The sequence below is a fragment of the Limanda limanda genome, chromosome 2, assembly GCF_963576545.1.
Source record: "Limanda limanda chromosome 2, fLimLim1.1, whole genome shotgun sequence".
Taxonomy (NCBI): Eukaryota; Metazoa; Chordata; class Actinopteri; order Pleuronectiformes; family Pleuronectidae; genus Limanda; species Limanda limanda.
This window is the reverse complement of record NC_083637.1, coordinates 7,061,575-7,078,085: the sequence shown is the minus strand read 5'-3', so window position 1 is coordinate 7,078,085 and position 16,511 is coordinate 7,061,575. Positions and strand designations below refer to the sequence as shown.

The 16,511-nt window shown below is 42.3% G+C and overlaps 1 protein-coding gene across 1 annotated transcript; it reads right to left on the bottom strand.

Moving 5' to 3' along the window:
• Nucleotides 1-565: 565 nt before the first annotated feature.
• foxk1 (forkhead box K1) lies at nt 566-14,819 on the bottom strand. Its single transcript, XM_061087620.1, has 9 exons — nt 14,290-14,819; nt 9,895-10,104; nt 7,334-7,529; nt 7,047-7,193; nt 6,379-6,572; nt 5,945-6,117; nt 5,589-5,834; nt 4,739-4,912; nt 566-3,382 (listed from the first exon to the last, which is right to left on the bottom strand). The coding sequence occupies exons 1-9, from the start codon at nt 14,739-14,741 to the stop codon at nt 3,150-3,152; spliced, it is 2,025 nt and encodes a 674-aa protein (XP_060943603.1). The 5' UTR covers nt 14,742-14,819; the 3' UTR covers nt 566-3,149.
• Between the last annotated feature and the right edge of the window lie 1,692 nt (nt 14,820-16,511).

Genomic DNA, 16,511 nt, shown 5'->3' with positions numbered 1-16,511 from the left:
GCAAAAGTGAGTCCTGGTTAATCTGAATTATCTACACACCCGACTTTTTTTTCATATAAAATAGATCCAATGAAGACAAAATAATTCCCAAAAACCAGGAGATTAAATTTGATTCACAGTGTAAACAAAGAAAAGTGAAGAATTCTTGACCTGAAGATTTGCTATTTTTACTCGACTTGACTCGACTGATTCCTTGATAAGTTACTAATTTCAGCACTAAAGTTGACATTATTTTTGGGGTGCTATTGTTGCAGTCTTTTTTTTTTTTTTTTTTAAACGTGTTGTTTTAACTACTTAATTATTTCACACATGTAAAAACAAACAATGTTTCTTCTCTTCGATCAATTTTGTTTCGTTCTAAATCTTTTGATTTTGTTCCTTTTCAAGGTTTGACCTCCCGCGTGTTTATTCTTCTCTGGTCATTATTTATACTGGTTAATGATGGTACTTAATAAATAAAGATTGTTGGACGACTGAAGTTTTCTCTTTTTGAAACACAACATGGAACCAAACCTCATCAGCTCGTCTATGAGTCCAAGAAAAAAAACGAGATCACAGCAAAACATTTACGTCAAAGAGGAATTTTAATTTGTGCTAAACATTTTAAACAAATCACAAAAACAGGAACAATTAAAAATACATATACTTCTCTATTTTCCAGAATGTTTGCGTATTGATGCGGCTGTTTCTTTTTTTTTAATATATATTTATATATATATATATATATATATAGCAAAATATTTCTTTTTTTTTCCAAAATGAGAAAAAATACCTTCTAGATAAGCTTTGTCATTTAGCAGATAGAGCAGCATACAATCATTACGCATCTTTTTTGTTTGTCTTTTCTTTCTAATGTGCAACAACAATCACTGAAATCTTTGTGCCTGATTACCAGCTGAACATGAGAGGCCTCTGGGAGGACATTCGGAGAGAAGCTAAAGGCAGAGTGAGAACGAGAGGATGGAGAGAGAGATGGGGGATGTGGGGTGGAGGGGGGGAAGTGCTGATGAATGTCTTATTAGAGCCATGTCTGTGACAGGAACTGCCAACAGCTCGATGCCTCTGTCGACTGAAAAAATGGAGACTGCTCGCTGGGGACAAGGGGAGAGGTGACGAGTATTAGGGCCACTTTAAGGGTTAAAAATAAAAAATAAGAATCTGAAATGAATAAAGTTGATATATTATGAGAATTAAGTCACGGGAATAAGTTGTAACAATGAGGGAAAAGAGGCATAAATATACGAGAATGAAGTTGTAAATTTAGGAGAATGAAGTTACATTCTGAGGGAAAAAAGTCAAACTCTTGCAGAGATTATACTTTGCAGGTTTCATAAATAAGATAATACTTACACTTTGGGCTCATCTGCTCATTATCGGGACTTTGAAAAGTTTGAGCAAGTAACTAAGTCTACTCTGAAGAAGGAATCACTCAGACCGGGAGATAATTGTCTCTTGTGGAGAAGGAAATGTTTGCGTGAGATTGCCTCAAGGATTCTAGATCGGGGGGGGGGGGAGAAACTCCAGTGAGCTCCATCTCCTCAAAAACATTTTTTTATTTAATTCTCACAATATGACTTCTCATTGAATTACGACTTTCTTCTCATGTACAACTTTTCTTGTCAGAATCTCAGAATTCGTTTTTTTCTTCAAAATGGCCCCAATACCAAAGAGAGGTAGATTTGGGAGAAAGAGAGAAAAAGAAAACAGCGGAACTCGAAAGCGGGAAAGATCAAAGAGGCTGTGAAATGTACCATAAAGAAAGAAAAACAACAGACAAGAAAAACAGATGGAAATGTTTGTCCACATTTGTTGGTCCCGCCCGTCCCGATAAAAAGGAATCCCAGGTCTGCCAAAGTACGTGAACTGTCACCGTTGTAGTGTTGCCGATCGTGTACTGTTAAAGAAGCGCCGTGTTAATCTAAAAAAAGGTAAAGCTTTTCTAAAGGTTAAAATAAAATGACGAGAAAAAAGGAAAAATGTAGAAATATTTAAGGCTTTTAAGGATTATTACAATAATGCTTTGCTGTGCCGAGACAGAACAGTAGGCACGCGCCGTTTCATTTGTCCTTTCACCACTACTGAAACAAGAAAAAAAAAAATTAAAACAACAATCAGTTTGTCTACATTAGGTTAGCTCCACTTCAATCAGCTCCAAATAGTTGCCTCTTTTTTATTTTTCATTTTTTTTTTAATTTATTTTTGCTCGTTCCTGCTGTGACCTGCCGAGTCGCCCGGGTCACGACGGATCTGAGGATCCAAACCGAGCTGAAGTGAAGCTCAAGTCCTGGTTTGTTATTCCTGGATTTTCTCCGTCTCCTCTTGAAAAAGAAAAAACGACACCACACACTCTCTCTCTCTCTCTCTCTCTCTCTCTCTCTCTTTGTGCTTTACAGAGAAGACGAAGGGAGGAGACGCCTCATGTTCTGGTCTTGGCTTTAATATTAAACATTTCTCTCTTTATCTGACAAGAGACGACCAGTTGGGATTTTCTTCCGTCTCACCTTTTTCCAAGAGTACGATCATATCCTCTAAAGCCTCCAAAGCCCCGAGTCAACCTGGTCTGCGGTTATCTTTCTATCCACATCTGCGTTAAGATATGTTTCAACTCCAATCGTCACAGTTTCTTCTGTAAATACAGGCCGGGGGGGGGGGGGGAATCTCCGAGCACGTTTCCTGCTTTGGAATCAGGCAGCGGCTCTGAGCAGACGTGCAGCAGAGCTGAGTTCTTTGGCCTGAGAGCGATAATAACCGACGGATCTGATCCATCGACGAGAGTAAAGGTCGTTCCGGAGATATTTCTCCAACATTCACATAAGTGGAAGTAGTGCTAAAATGATTTTTACTATGCATAATGCTCTCACATGATTAAAGTCCTGACTTGTTTGTGAATGGTGGATTACGTTTATAAAAGAGTGTAAAGCTGAAAAAAGCCCTGAAATATCCGCTTACTGTCAAATTGAGAATGTATGAGAAGGTTTTTCATCTACTGTCGAACAGCGCATGTTCCTTACAATTGAATTCCCTTCGGTGGAGAGAGAGCTGCGTGTACATTTTTTGGCCATGTCGGCTGCAGTCATATCATATGTAGTATAAAAGGTGAAACGTTAGGAGAGGCTGTCCACTGGGTACCTGGTACGGACGCCTGCGTTTTACTTCCTGGGGTCGTGGGTTTGCGATGTCATGGCGACGATGACGGGCTGCTGGGCAGACGTGACTTGATGCTGCACGGACTCGGTTCCGCCGTCGTCCTCCATCTTCAGCCGCTTGGCCTGGGGGCCGCCCGGCTGCTCGGCTAAAGTGTCCGCGCTGGGCTGCCGGCTCAGGAGCACTGGGGGGGAGCTGGAGGCCTGGGTGGCCAGCATCTGGAGAGGACTGCTGAGCCCTGGGAGGGAGAGGAAGAGAGAGGGAGTGTGAACGGTGAGCAGAGGCGGTGAGGTTACAGATGTCTCATGTTATTATGAGAAGTGTAAAAAAGAATTTGGGATCAGTGAGCCGAGGAGGAGGTCGTGTTTTCATTGCTGTCAGTTTGTCCGTCTGTTAGCAGAATCACACAAACGCTACAAATCTGATTTGGATGAAACTAGATGGAAAGATGAGTCAACAAGGAATCCATTACATTTGGAGCAGATCCGATAAAGCGCTTTGACATTTTTGTGAATTTCTTAAGAAACAACAACGTCACTCAGGTCAGAGTTCAGCTCCACGAGGGCCAACAGCCCCCGTATGACACCACACTGAAATCCACTAGATCCAGGTTGTCACAACCCCCCCCTCAACAAAAGCTCATGGAACTTGGTAGAGTAGTTTTTTGCCTAATGCTGTTAATTAACAACCAAACTAAAAAACCTAAAGGAGGTCATAATGCAGAGATCTTTCATTTAATGGAGTATTAAGGGAGCTGATATCTGTGAGTTTGAGCAGTTAATTGAATTTAAGCAGACTGTTGGGCCTTGCTACTGGTTATGAAACTATAATGGGACCAATTAAGACCGTGCGTAGGGTAATTAATTGGAAACATTGTGTTCACATCAGCACTGCAGGTGTGTGATGTGTGAATCCTCCTGTTCTATTGTTTATGCTGCTGTTTACACAACTAAATAAACAACCTTCGTATAAAACAATGTTGAATTGGTATTTTGCGTCTCATCCATTCCAAACATAATGTTCTTGTTGGTTAATGATTTATCGGTTATTGGCCAAAAAAAGAACCTCCCTCACCTGTTCTAAACAGTCCTGTAATAAAAGCTGCCTTTATAAAATGTCTAACGCTCAGTTTTGGGTGGAAGGAGTTTTAGAGAAGTACTGATAAGGTCATTTAGTTTATTTGTTTTACATTATACAGAAACACGAGCTCTGTATATTACAGCAGTTTACTTCTCCCCGTTTATAGCAGTGATAAGATAAATAATAAACATCGTCTGGATAACGCAATAAAGTTAGACAGCATCACAAACTACAGCTTCCATAACGAGCATAGAGATGAATCAGCTCCTACGTATTATCGGTCTCTACAACTAATGTTATCTCAGCTTAAACTGAGGATAATAGTCTTTATGGAGGGAGGATTTATTGCAGAACTCTTTTATTAGACAACATTAGTTGAAGTAATTTATACTTAATAAACTGACGACTGACCATATACGCTTTAATCTCCTGTATGTAAATAACCACTTGTGTGCAGGACACTGTGGGTTTTATCCCCATCTTCATCACTGTGAAGGGTCAGTGTGTATCTTACCAGATGCATTAGCAAGGCTGGTTGCCGTGGCTACAGTGGTGTGTTTGCCATTCTGAGTAACAGCCCGAACAGGAAGTTGATGTAGACCTGGAGTCAGGATCCGTCCATGTCCGTCTCCGCCCTGCACGGCGCTGTCCACGGTCTGGATCACCCGCTCTCTGTTCATCTGGGCGTCTGAGGGGACAAAGCATTTCAAAGGTTCAAAATATGTAAAGAAATAAAATCTGCTGCGAAAAAGGTTCTAATCCTAAAACAAAGCTCACCCAATCAGAAGAACTCATAATATGCACATCTTATTTATAAGTACTGTCTCTGTGGATTTCTTCAAACTCATTGTTTACTTCAATCGAGGTAAAAGTTTGAAATAATCCTGATATTGATTAGAAGTCCTATCACCATAACCTTACTCTCATTGTCCCTCCCTATTTAAATAAAGGTTAAAATAATGATAATGCAAACACACGTGTTCAATTACACAAGTAACATTCAAACACAAGAATATGAAGTAACCCTGTGTCCCATAATAAGTGAATATTTGTCAATTACTATTATATTAAAATGGCAGACATGTGGTCTATATCAGTTCAGGTCATCTGGTCGCTTCCTCAGAAGTTGTCGTTTAACAGAGATATATTTATCCTGAACATTTTTACGCTTTTAAAAAGATGTTAAAGCTTTAAAACAGGAGTTTGGACCCAATATAACTTGCAGGAGCAAACAGAAATAAAAATACTATAGAATGTGCAAAACAGTTAGGTAACACTATCCCCAACACACGTGGAGATGAGAACACATGTAAATATAGTTTGTCACATAATACAGAAGGTCTCTCCTGAAGAGACTCACATACCTCTGAGCTCAGCCTCTGCTCCTCCACCAGAGGGGGCACTGTAACCGTTCGGGGGGTTGGAGAGTGGATGGGCACTGGTGACCAACCGCATCATGGTGACAGCCGACTGAGGGACGCTCTGGAGCAAGTGGATGGGCTGTCCGCCGCCGCCTGGGACCAGAGCCAGGGTCTTTCCTGCTCCTGTGGACAGGAGGGTCTGGTGGGGGGGCGCTGCCATGATGACCGGCTGCGTGTGGACAGGAGATCCTGCAGAGACACAACCAAACGACGATGTCAGCTGCTTCATGGAGCGTGTGAAAGCCTTTTGTGTGTCTCTGAATGTGTTTTGTGTTTGTAGGGCTTGTGTGCATGTTCACCTGGAGCGCTCTGGGAGTACCTGTACTCAGGTACAGACGCCAGTTTGTGAGCCAGCTGTTCGTGGTGGTCGTGGGGGATAGGAGAGCCCTCCCTGCTCATACACTCCGGGGTCTGAAGTCCACTGGATGGAGGAGAGAGAAGCCCCTGGTGGGTCGGGGAGGCAGGGGCACTCCTGAAAAACAGAACATGGGATTCAGATTAAAATAGTAAGAGACTCCAAAAAACATACGGCGCTCATCCACTGTCAGAAGCTACTGCTGAACAGTTGAACCTAGTAAATCAGACTTACTTTGTTCTATCCAATCAAATGATAGCAAGGATCAGAGGCAGAGAAACAGGAAGAGGAGTTAACCAAGTCAAAACTGAAGGGACAGAGTCTGACGGTCTCTCGAGTGTGTTTGTGCAGAAACACCCAAGCACAGTCCCCACTCACCGAGAAGAGAGAGGTCCGAATGGCGTCCTAAAGCAAGCCACCCCCCTTTGCCGTCTTTTCCTGAAGGCCTGCTCCACCAACTTGCTCTCGGAGGCGGAATCCACGCGCCAGAAACTGCCTTTCCCAGGCTCGTCCTGAGAGCGGGCCACTTTCAGGAAGTAGCGGTTGAGGGACAGGTTGTGTCTGATTGAGTTCTGGACGGAGGCAAAGTATAAAGAGGATTTTTTCACTGGACACGCATCTAAATTAAAGGAAACTAAGCTAGAAGAAAGTCTCCTGACTGACTTCTTTCCTTGTTCAAGGAAATGTAAAGAAAACAGTATATATAGTGTAAACATATCACTACACGCAAGATATTATACTGTAATAGAGCTGGGTGATATGGCCAAAAACGATATCATGTAAGAATTGTTTGAATCACGTGATAATCATAGTTCATCACAATAAATGTCACATTATTTATTTTAAGCTTAAACCCAGATTTGTTTCTCCTGATGTTTGATTCTTTATTTAACAGAGAATGACAAACACTTCATAAACATAAAAACATGTAATAAACCTGGAGGTAGAACAATTATGAGCAAGATATCAATATATATTGGACTATATTGCGATTATATTATTATATTGTTTTATTGACCAGTGATATGTGTGGTGTGAGTACCGACCTGCCAGCCCTTGTCTGCAGTGCGGTAGTAGGGGTAGTGTTTAGTGATGTGGGCGTAGATGCCACTAAGAGTCAACTGTTTGTCCAGGGCCGAGGAGATGGCCTGGACGATCAGCTGTGCGTAGGAATACGGTGGTTTGGATTCATCCTGGACAAACGAGACACGAGAATTAACAACTTTACATCCTCCTGCACATGTTGTCAAAGAATGTGGTTTAAAAGCTGAAGACAAAGTGGTTATTTATAAGATAGAATCGACTTCGGGATGCGTCTCCGCTGAGGATTCACCTTGGGGCTGTCTCCACCTGCCGAGTCCCCCCGCTGCTCACTTCCCCCCCCTCTCTGCTCAGCGAGGCTCCGTCTCTCGGAAACGGCCTTGGCAGCGTATTCAGCTGCTAACTGGAGGTCGGGGGTCACGTTGCGTCCATAGCGATACCCCGAAGACCCTGCTCCACGGGGGCTGACTGGACAGGAGTTAGGAACACTGGAAGAGAGAAGAGACCAAGTCAGTGACGCCAATGCTGAAAAGTGTCTCTGAGAGTAAAGCCTTCTGGAATCATGAATAAATCATTTAACAAATACACAGAAAAGTAGTTTTTGTGAAGTGAACTGTAACTGTTTATTTGTTTCATTTAAATTAGAAGAAAAGAAAGAGCCAGTAAAGCTTTATATAAATTTCCACTTTTTAGTTTAAACAATTTATTAAATACTGTATGAAAAAAATTCTAATAACACTTGTTAATCTTTTCAGAGAATCTTTGTGACTATTTTAATGTAATACAACTCAAAATAACAAGTAGAATATAAAACAATTATACATAAATATGGAATCTAATCTAAAATATAAGTGGTAAATGTAGTTTAAAAATAAAAAAAAACATACACCAAGTTTGGGAAAAATGATTAAATCTCAGATCCACTGTGATTTAAACACATACAGCAATCGTAAAATACACAACAATGATCGAAAATACCGGAAAGCGTGTGAATCATTAACTCGGGTTTTTATCTGTGGAGCGACGGAACACAGGGAAAACCCTGTCACTTATTATACAACATACACCTGCTTCTGTTAGTCGAGCAAACAGCGGTTTCTGGGAGATTCAGTGAGCTTTGATTTGCTTTTGGCAACAGAGAAGCTCGAAAACATAGAGAGACAGTAACACACACAGGGAGGGCGGGAGAGAGAGAGAGAGAGAGAGAGATGTTTGTAGTTTTTGGCCGGTGAAATGAGGCTACGGGCTCTGTTGCTGAAATGGCTCCGTAATCTCAACGCTGCAAAATGAAGGAAGACAAACACGGTGCTCTGGGTTTTCTTTAAAATAAAAGAAAACACAATTGCATCTGTAACTCTAACACACGTTCATTATTAAAAGTTATGTGTGACCCTGATAGAGAGAGAGTCTCACTCTTTTTCATTCCTCTTACGACAACAGTTCCACCTCCTCTGCCTGTGAACAGGGGCCTGAACTACAAGTGACTGACAGGGGGGGGGAGGAATGTTATTGTGAGTCGTTCTTCTAAAGTCACCAAACAGGAAAAGTGACTCCTACCGCCCTGTGAGACGACACTGTTTGTGTTTGAGGTTGCAACACGTGCTGTTGCGCAATCCTCCCCCAGTGTTTGTATTGTACGCGAGTGTTGTACATGAGGAAGGTGACACAACAAGGGAGAGTGAATGAGAGATGTACGAGCAAGCGTCTTCACTGTGTGTGTGTGTGTGTGTGTGTGTGAGTGTGTGTCTGTGTGTGCATGTGCGTCCACGTGTGAGAGAACAGGAGCTGCGGGCTGAGTGGGAGGGGTGGGTGGGTGGGTGGGGGGGGCTCTGAAAAGGAAACCACGAATGGACGGAAAAACGGCCCGCAGGCAAAACAATCTGCCCGACAGCCAATCACGCGCCTCAGAGCTGCAGCCATCCCATATAAGGCATGCACACACAGGCCGACAGTGGTGGGGATATGAGATGCTAGTACGCACACGCGCCACCAGGGGATGCACTCAGCAGCAGCGCCGCTCGCTCTCTCTCTCTCTCGCCCCACATGCTGTCTGTGCTGTACATTTATAGAGCCGTGATTTTCAAACATGTGCTGCCACAGCTGCTTCGAGTGCAGATTTCCATCGCCACAGAAAACGCTGCAGGAGCTGCTGCCGCCGCTGAACTCACCGTCGACCACAACACAAACTTTCCTTCTAACGAGAAACGAAACCCCCCCCCCCCTCGTGTTCCTGGCAAGGCGTCACAGATGACTGCGTGAACATGCACGGACCCGAGAGGAGTCGAGAGTCACCAATACAAATAAATCTAGATAGAGCCCAAGCACTTGTCATATGATGTGTCAAAGACAAACAGTCATAAAGAGGAAGTTGCGTAAGAGTGTTTCCAGTTCAGGGTAATTAGAACCATAAGTGCAACACAGGCATGTTCATTCACAAACTGTCATGTTTACCATCTTATTAAAAATAGATTTCATCACATTTAATTCATTGTGTGTCTAATCTTCCTCTAAAGGATTTAGATTTAATTAAACAATTATCTTCAGCTTATTGGAATTTAGTTACTTTTCATGACCTGATTAAATCACTTTTTAATCAATATTAAAGCTGCAACAAACATTTTGTTAATTAATTCTCTGATATATAAATAAAACATTCACTCCTTCTGCAAAGTCTCCTGTTGCAGTTATGAACTGAGCAGGTTTCATGCTGTGTTTGAATCTATAAAAAGGTGCATGTGTTGGTGGTTGAATCTGTGTGTGTTTGTGTGTCTGTGTGTGTGTGTCTGTGTGTGTCTGTGTCTGTCTGTGTGTGTCTGTGTGTGTCTGTGTGTGTCTGTGTGTGTCTCCCCTCACCTGAGGGTGCCGGTGGGCGACGGCAGCGGAGATCCAAACGCCCTGATGTGGTCTTCATGCTGTTGCATTGTGGGAATGGTGATCTTCAGAGGGGAAATGTGGGGCAGGAGCGGACGAGGGGGGGGAGAGGGGTGCTCTCTGTGATCCTCGGGTTCCAGGAGGGACATGAACTGGATTTTGATGACTGTACTGGGAAAACGAAACACACACCTGGAGAGAGGCACAGCAGGAGAGACAGATGGGGGAAGGCAACGGGACGGAGGATGGGAAGAAAAGGAGAAAAGTTTGGATTAGTTCACTGCAACAGAATAATTGTTCTTCTTTTGTTAGAACTCATCTGTGATCAGGTAAAGAAGAATTTAACATCTAAACATCCAAACGCACAAGCTTTGCTTTTCTCTTCTGTTTGTGGAACTGGACAACAACCACAATAAAAGCAAATCGTCCATGTTGGTTCAAAGCTATTCCTTTCTTTTTTCCACCTGTAGCAAAACATTGTGTAAATAGCTGCAGCCTTTCTTTAGTAGTTCTGTTGCATATATTTATAATTTGATTTAGAGATGTCATGACAACAATACCAGCATCGGAAACGCCTCCTAAACTGACGAATATGCCGGGTTGGAAATTAACGAGTACGCAAATCTGTGCCACATCCAACCAAATGCATCCAATTGCATTTGGTTGGATGAAACCAATGGCCACTGGCACGTACTGGTGAAGAAGAAGTGATTTCCAGTAGCCAAACCTCGCTAACCTGTCATCAATATGTCAATATCTCACCCTGTAAAGTCAGAAAATAAAAAAAAAGTGCACCATGTAAAAAACACTTCAGTTTCAAGGGGTGGCCCTATTTTAAAAAGAAAAAGGTATTTTATTTCTATAAACTGTGGTTGCTAGTTAAAAGGGAAGAAGTTGTGTATTTCTAGATTTATATATTCGTGTTCTTTTTCAGTTATGACCAAAAGTGTCCATTCTTTGTTTGTCCTTTGTTTTTCAAAGGGTCAAACCTCAGCTAGGCCGAACAACAACAACAGCAGCAGTCATCACTTTCATACAGCGCTTGTATCATACAGCTGTTGATATACATTACACAAGTTGTTGTTTATTTAAACATACTTGTATCCGATTGGTATCATCTCTAGTTTGTTATTGAGGTGTTATTCAACAGTTATATTTATGTTACAGGCGTTGTGACTAAATAAACTTAACGTACTTAATTTTGACCAACATGTACAGGCAGCAGGGTTGTGTTTACGTGTAGCCTGCCCACCTATAATGATGGTGTCTTGTGAGGCGAAACAGAATCCCTACTAATTGAAGGGGTGCTGAGCTGCAGCGAATGTCAGGCTCAGGCCTCCAAATAAAGAAAAGCAAATTAGTGAATCGGTCACCGGGCTGCAAAAGAGTTGCAAGCAGTTGCAGACGGTTACACCAGTCGGTGATAAGAGTATGGAAGAACTGCCTCTGCCCATCGAGCCCTGGATCCATGAACACACTGCTCACAGCTGAATGCCTGCACTGAGGTAGGAGAAAGAGGCCTGTGGCTGTAGGTTCCTACGCTGAGATGAAAGAGACCAGGCATAGAAACACTCTATCAGGCCCAGCTGCAGCAAAGAGAAAGCCACTGTTAAAAGAAATCACATGACATAACGATGAATGTTGACTGGAAGGCTCGAGGGAGACTCGGAAACAAAGTAGAAGAAAGTTCAGCGGTCTGAGCGGACCAGGATTAAGCTTCTTGGCATTCATAGTGAATAGTGCACAACTGCACATCACACACAACACATCCCATCCACAACATGGTGGTGGGAGCATTACGTTGTGCGGCTGTGTCACGGCTGCAGGTCGGTTTAAAGCAACAACTAAAATGCACTAAGTCGATCGGCTGCAGCCAACAGGACGAGGTTAAGATCCTGGAGAAGCCAAGTTAGAGTCCAAGCCTCAGTCCGATCCAGACCTGAAAACTAACATGTCACTCAGAAGGTGCACACCTCTGCCAACAGTCTCCGGCTTATGAAAACATAATTAAATTCAATAGAAGCAGACTTTTATTTGGATCTGCACTAAATTTCAAACACTCACAGATATCAGCCCCTTAAATATGCCTGATTTATCCACCAAGATCAATGAATTATACTATTATTATTATAAGAAAACAGCCCCATCTCATATAATAAAGAAAGTGAAACACTCCTTGATCCACACCTAGATGTAACGGCTTCTTCCCTGACTCATATCCTTTGACCACATTTCATAGTTTTCGATTCAGTAGTTTGTGTAAAGCGTAAAACTAACAGACAAACAAAGTAGATAGTAGATATGTAGATAAAAACATAACCTCCTTGGTGGAGGAAATCACTGCTCAGTCTGGGGAACCAGGGAAACTTAACAAATTAGGAATTTAGCTCTAGATAAATCACAATACAACATACTACAACACAAAGATTAAAAACTGCAAATTCATCCAAATGTGCTTAACTGTACTTAACTCATTAATACTTATGCAAGCCACTATGTTCATGTACATGTACTGAACTTAGATTAACCTGTAGAAATAGAGCTTTGCTTTGACAGCTGACTTAATTAAACCAGAGGGATTAAAAGCTGTAAGATATATAAGCACTGTGGGGAGGATCCGGGGGGGGGGGGGGGGGGGGGGGGGGGGGGGGGCACTGGTCCCAGTTGAAATCCAGAAGTGGCCCTGTCCTGTCAGACGTCTAGAAGCGGTCACTTACTCACAATGCCATCAATGAACAGGCTTTAAAAAATATATGTTTTTAGGATAAGTGCACAAAGTGTTCGACCAAGGACTCAAATTTGTTATTTACACCAATTTTTTAGGACATTATAAATTGTTGTTTTATGTCTGATTGTTGTTTTTTGTACAGTGCACCAACCACACCAAGGCAATTTCCTGTATGTGCAAATATACTTGGCAAATAAAAGCATTCTGATTCTGATTTAGGACCAAACATTGTGTAAATGACACCGGGTCGATGACACCACAGGAGCAGTAGGGACGCTTGTTGTGGGATTTTTTACATTTAAATAAGTTGTCCCCCCCCCCACTTACTTTAATTGTATTGGATTTGGCTGCAACACTTGTTTACACCTGAAACTCCAAAAGGGTTCACCTCACTTCACCCAACCCTTGCCACAGTGGTGAGTGGATAATGAGTGAATTGTGATTTTTGGGTTGAACTCTCCCTTTAACATTGTAGAGTTAGCCCTGTGGTGCCGAGCCGAGCCGTGCCGGGCCAGGCCACAGCAACACAACATGGCCGAGGTGGAGTCTGTGGAAGTCCTGTGTTTACTCCATGTGCGTCTGCAACGAGGATGTCAGTCACACTTCCTGTTCTAATGTACGACACACCTCCCAAACAGTCCTGACAGCCAATCAGAGCGGAGACAGACACAGACACCCTACCTCCACCCCCCCAACCCACCCAGTGACTGACTCCACTCACCACCACAACTTTCCGTTTCTGCCGCAGAGGAACCAGCAAGCAGGACAACACGTTTAACCTTGACGATTGTAAAGCTAAAAAAATAATATATAAAAATATCTTTCAACTCCGCACTGGTTCAACCTCGATACAATAAAAATGACAGTTGAAGTTCGAATATATATAAAAAAAACAAGCGCACCCCCACCCATAACACCAGTGAGCTCCAGTGTCAGGGGTGCGTTTGTTTACACTAACGTTTCGGCCCCGCTGGCTAAACAACCAGCTAGCTAACTGTACACACACCGCTTCTAACAGCAGCCAAAACACATTATTATGGGGTAAAAGTGTCGAAAGTGTATTTATATAATAAAGCAGATTATGAAATGATGTTTAAAAAATAGGTATTAGAGCGAAACAAAAGCGAAAGCTAACTTTTAATACATGTGCTAGCTAGGCCAGACGGAGCTAAGTTTTGCTAGCAGCTAAAACAAGCTAGGTTAATTCAAAAAAAAGATTAAAAAGGCCTCAGATTAAAAACCAGTATCTTCTAATAAGTCACAATGAATCCCAGGATGGACACTTGACTGGGAGAGTTGCAGCTTCACTGGTCGAACTCATGTTAAAAGTGAGTTTTACACGAATCTATCAAACTGGTTCTAATCGGGGGGTGTTGCGGCAGACTTCGCGTCCCCGGTCAGGACGCGTCTCCCGTTGCAACATGGAGGTCGTTCAACAGCTAAATAAAAACAATAACGGGTCTAAAGTGTCCGCAGCGACCGCAGGAGTTCTAAGCGTCCACTGGTTTTACTGGAGGTGTTACTGGTTTCATTCAGACTCGGTGGAAGATGGGATGTGAACCCATCATAACATGTAACTGTCAGGAGAACCCGGAGCTAACGCGTCCCCGGCGTGGAGCTGATACCCTCCCCGGGGTTAGGGCACTCACTCTCTGGGTAACGGCAGCGGCGGCGCCCCCCTCCGCTGGAACACCCCGTCCACGAACACGCCGTTCTTGCCCAGGCAGCGCAGCGAGAAGCCGGCCGCCTCGTCGTGGCTGATCTGCAGGTGTCGCCGGGAGATGAAGCTCGAGTGGCCCATGTTGATGTCCACGGAGCCGTGGGACGAGTTCCGGCCTATGGTGACCGTCCTCTGCCGCATGACGAACTCGAAGTCCCGGCCCTCCAGCCTGGCGAGGGCCCGGCCCGGCGGAGCGACGAGGCGCAGGGGCAGCAGTCCTCCTCCTCCGGGCCCGCGGGGATCCAGCAGCGGGGGACCGGGCAGGCCGAGCGGAGGCTGCCGGTAGATGTGCGAGGTCACCGGGACCCGCACCGGGCTGCATGGGGCCGACTGGAGGGCGAGCAGGGCTCTCGCTCCGGTGTCCTCCCGGTAGTCTGCCATCTTCTTTCGGAGGGTCAACACTCACCACGCACGCAGACACACACACTCGTCACTTCACACACACACACACACACACACACACACACACATACACACACACAGAGTTGCAACGTGAGAGTTTTGGGACGCAGCACTTGTTCGCTCCGTGGCTGTCGGAACAACATGGAGTCCGGGATCCGGCAAGAACCGGAGCGGATCCCCCCCAGGAACCGGACTGAGGCTGCGTTCAAGACCCCCTCGTACAACAATAACAACAACAAGAATAATAATATATATATATATATATATATATATATATATATATATATATATATATATATATATATATATAGATAGAGAGAGAGAGAGAGAGAGAGAGAGAGAGAGAGAGAGAGAGAGAGAGAGAGAGAGAGAGAGAGAGAGAGAGAGAGAGATAGATAGATAGATAGATAGATAGATAGATAGATAGATAGATAGATAGATAGATAGATAGATAGATAGATAGATAGATAGATAGATAGATAGATAGATAGATTACTTTATTCATCCCCGAAGGGAAATTATGTCATCATAGCAGCCGGTGTATTTGAATACAATTAAATACAATACAATAGAATAAAATAAAAAATATTGAGGTAGAAAGAATAAAAACAGAAACACAAGATAAATAGGTAGATAAGGTGCCGTGGCAATATGATGGTAATAGTACTGATGATATGATGGTAATGTTATTGTTATACAGTATATAAAAATAGTACAGTATATATAGTATATAATATAACATAATACATATTTATATATGATAGTAATTATACCAATATAATAGCAGTATATAGTCATAATGCCAGCAACAGTATACATAATAATAATAGTAAATATAATAATAATAACATGTACACATGTATAAATATGTGTATATACAAGAATATACAAAGAGTATGATATAATATGATATGATATATAGTAGAGGTATACAAATAAGTATTTGACTATACAATAGATCATATAATATACTATGAGTGTAAGAATATGTAGACAGAGCGTGCAAAAAACAGTATTATTGTATAAAATTATATATAATATCAATATGGTTTATATTAACACATATCACATATGATGTGAATAATAATGACAAGAAGAAGGAGAATTTTTTATTTGTATTTATATTGCACTTCTAAAAGTGTGTCCCACAATATCTGCAGCTGCCAGTCCTGTACTTATATTCCTAATTAACCTTCATTGTACATCATGTGTGTATAACTTACCTCAATGCACTCCAATCACTTTACTTATTCAGGTGCAGAGATTAATAAAATACAAATATCAATATTGGCCAATGATACAAGATGTCAAGAGATATAACTGCAAAACAAAAAGTAGTAGTCCTTCATATCGATACCGGTCAGTGAGACGTGACTGCAGAGGTTTGTCCCTGAACGCACCACCGACTCAGCTCTGTGGATAGGCTGCGGTTCGTGACGTCACACCAGGAAACTCTTGGCTGACTTCAGTGTCTCTAGGTTTATGTTGTGTGTGTGTTTTTTTTAGAGATAATTTATAAAACAGTTTAATACTTTACCAAGATTACAACTTTCTTTTTCTCATTAAGCCTGCGATTTTATTCTTTTAATTTTCCCTTTGCATTATAACTTTTCTCGTAATATTATGATTCTTCGTCAAATTAATTTACAACATAATGATTTTTTTTAAAACTTATTTTATTCCATTAATATTAGTTTATAACTTTTCTTTTAAATTACAAGTGTATTCTCGTGAATTAATTTACAACAT

Coding starts and splice junctions, on each gene's coding strand:
- foxk1 (XM_061087620.1), bottom strand. CDS start 14,741: ATGGCAGACTACCGGGAGGACACCGGAGCGAGAGCCCTGCTCGCCCTC. Junction 7,530..9,894: donor TCGCCCACCGGCACCCTCAG/GTGAGGGGAGAC, acceptor TCTCTCTTCCAG/TGTTCCTAACTCCTGTCCAG. Junction 4,913..5,588: donor AGCAGAGGCTGAGCTCAGAG/GTATGTGAGTCT, acceptor TTGTCCCCTCAG/ACGCCCAGATGAACAGAGAG.